At 60.1% G+C, this 2,417-nt stretch overlaps 3 protein-coding genes across 3 annotated transcripts in view; 2 read left to right on the top strand and 1 right to left on the bottom strand.

Annotated features, from left to right (window-relative positions):
* The window catches only part of LOC130587155 (ras-related protein Rab-13-like), a 4,025-nt gene extending 3,668 nt beyond the window's left edge, over positions 1-357 (bottom strand). The window contains exon 1 of the mRNA XM_057388118.1: positions 238-357. Coding sequence (XP_057244101.1) covers positions 238-357 — 120 coding nt within the window. The remainder of the gene's footprint in view (positions 1-237) is intronic.
* A 221-nt stretch (positions 358-578) lies between these two features.
* On the top strand, positions 579-1,975 carry LOC130587154 (40S ribosomal protein S27-like; the record flags this gene model as incomplete). The annotated part of the gene is made up of 2 exons (XM_057388117.1): positions 579-753; positions 1,858-1,975. Coding segments are annotated over 2 exons (204 nt in total), but the record flags the coding sequence as incomplete, so codon positions are not given.
* A 5-nt stretch (positions 1,976-1,980) lies between these two features.
* LOC130587152 (cathepsin S-like) overlaps positions 1,981-2,417 on the top strand; it is a 6,288-nt gene continuing 5,851 nt past the window's right edge. Inside the window, exon 1 of the mRNA XM_057388116.1 lies at positions 1,981-2,013. Within this exon, the coding sequence (XP_057244099.1) occupies positions 1,981-2,013 (33 nt within the window). The remainder of the gene's footprint in view (positions 2,014-2,417) is intronic.

Below are 2,417 nucleotides of genomic sequence, written 5' to 3'. Positions count from 1 at the left end.
TCCTTCTCCCGGTGTCCCGCTGTCCCTCCGTGTCCCTGCACGCGTTTCTTTCCTTGTCCCGGTGTCCCGCTGTCCCTCCGTGTCCCTGCACGTGTCCCCCTGCTATCCCGGGGGGATATCCCAGGTTTCCCCGGTGACCATGGTGTGACTGTGATTTCCCCACGGTGACCATGGTGTGAGCGTGGTGTCCCCGTGGGTGACCGTAGTGTCCCCGTGGTGTGACTGTGATGTCCCCACGGTGGCCGTGGTGTCCCCACGGTGTCCCCCCAGTGACCGTGGTGTGACTGATGTCCCCACGGTGGGCGTGGTGTCCCCGTGGGTGACCGTGGTGTCTCCCTGGTGTCCCCCGGTGACCATGGTGTCCCCCCGGTGTCTCCCTGGTGTCCCCCCCAATGTCCCCCGGTGACCATGGTGTGACCATGGTGTCCCCATGGGTGACCATGGTGTCTCCCCGATGTCCCCTCGCTGTCCCTTGCTGACTGTGGTGTCCCCCCGGTGTCCCCTGGTGACCGTGGTGTCCCCCCCTGTCCCTGTGGGTGACTGTGGTGTCCCCAGCTGTCCCCCTGAGGTGACCGTGGTGTCTCCCTGATGTCCCCTCGCTGTCCCCATGGTGTGACCATGCTGTCCCCTGTGTCCCCACAGGCTGTTACAAGATCACCACCGTGTTCAGCCATGCCCAGACCGTGGTGCTCTGCGTGGGCTGCTCCACCGTGCTGTGCCAGCCCACGGGGGGCAAGGCCCGGCTCACCGAGGGTGGGTCAAATTTTGGGATTGGGGGAGGTTGTGAATCCCAGGGGAGGGGTTTGGGGTGTTGGGAAGGGCCGGGTCCTTTTTGGGGTGGGGGTTTTGGGATCCTCGGGGGGCTCGTGGGAGCTGGGAGGGGCTGCTTTCCCCCTCTTTTGGAATTCCGGGGAGGGGTTTGGGATGAGGGGAAGGGCTGGGTCCTTTTTGGGATGGGGATTTTGGGATCCTCGGGGGGCTCCTGGAAGCTGGGAGGGGCTGCTTTCCCCTTCTTTTGGAATTCCAGGGGGGTTTGGAATCCCAGGGAGGGGTTTGGAATCCCAGGGAGGGATTTGGGATGCTGGGAAGGGCTGGGTCCTTTTTGGGATGGGGATTTTGGGATCCTCGGGGGGCTCGTGGGAGCTGGGAGGGGTTTGGAATCCCAGGGACGGGATTTGGGGTGTTGGGAAGGGCTGAATCCTTTTTAGGGTGGGGATTTTGGGATCCTCGGGGGGCTCCTGGAAGCCCAGGGAGGGGTTTGGAATCCCAGGGACGGGATTTGGGGTGTTGGGAAGGGCCGGGTCCTTTTTGGGATGGGGATTGTGGGATCCTCGGGGGGTTCCTGCAAACCGGGAGGGGCTGCTTTCCCCCTATTTTGGAATTCCAGAGAGGGGTTTGGAATCCCAGGGAGGGATTTGGGATGAGGGGAAGAGCCGGGTCCTTTTTGGGGTGGGGATTTTGGGATTCTCGGGGGGCTCGTGGGAGCAGGGAGGGGCTGCTTTCCCCCTATTTTGGAATTCCAGGGTGGGGTTTGGAATCCCAGGGAGGGGTTTGGGATGAGGGGAAGGGCTGAATCCTTTTTAGGGTGGGGATTTTGGGATCCTCGGGGAGCTCATGGGAGCTGGGAGGGGGCTGCTTTCCCCTTCTTTTGGAATCCCAGGGTGGGGTTTGGGAGATTTGGGATGCTGGGAAGGGCTGGGTCCTTTTTGGGGTGGGGATTTTGGGATCCTCGGGGGGCTCCTGGAAGCCGGAAGGGGCTGCTTTCCCCCTATTTTGGAATTCCAGGGTGGGATTTGGAGCTGTGTCAGGTTTGGGCTGAAACACCTCAAATTTCCAACAATTTCTGTTCCATCCCAGGCTGTTCGTTCCGGCGGAAGCAGCACTGAGAGAGCCGGGATGCCACGGAGAGACGGGAATTCCGCCCGATCCCTGTAGCCCCCTCCCGCTTCCCACCAATAAATTTTGGATAAAACACCCCAAATGGGTCAGTTCTGGTTCTTGGCTGCGGGGACGGTGGGATTCGGGGGTTTGGGGGTGGGATTTTTTCCCTGGGAGGGGTTGGAGTGGATTTTTAGGGGATTTGTGGGGTGTCTGAGGTGAGGTTTTCCTCTGGTGGGGATCCCAAATCTTCAATTCCTGAGGGATCCGGGTGCAGCTGCTGCCACAACTTTGGAATTCTTTGGGATGCTCTGCTGGACTCAATTGGGAATTCCATGGGGAATTCAGGAGCCTTTCCTGACTGGGAATAACCGGGAATATCCTAATGGGGATCCCAACCAGCTCTTCCCATCTGAACGGGAGCAACTGGGATGTTTTGGGAAGGGGATCTGGGATTTCAGATCATTCCCACATGGAGCCCCCAAAATCCATCCTGGGATGTGATCCCAGTTCCTGCTGATCCTTTGGGAACCTCATCC

Source organism: Malurus melanocephalus, unplaced genomic scaffold (genome assembly GCF_030028575.1).
Source record: "Malurus melanocephalus ecotype Western Australia unplaced genomic scaffold, MMel_1.1 scaffold_1582, whole genome shotgun sequence".
Lineage (NCBI taxonomy): Eukaryota > Metazoa > Chordata > Aves > Passeriformes > Maluridae > Malurus > Malurus melanocephalus.
The sequence above is the reverse complement of the archived record's forward strand: the minus strand, read 5'-3'. Positions and strand labels throughout refer to the sequence as shown.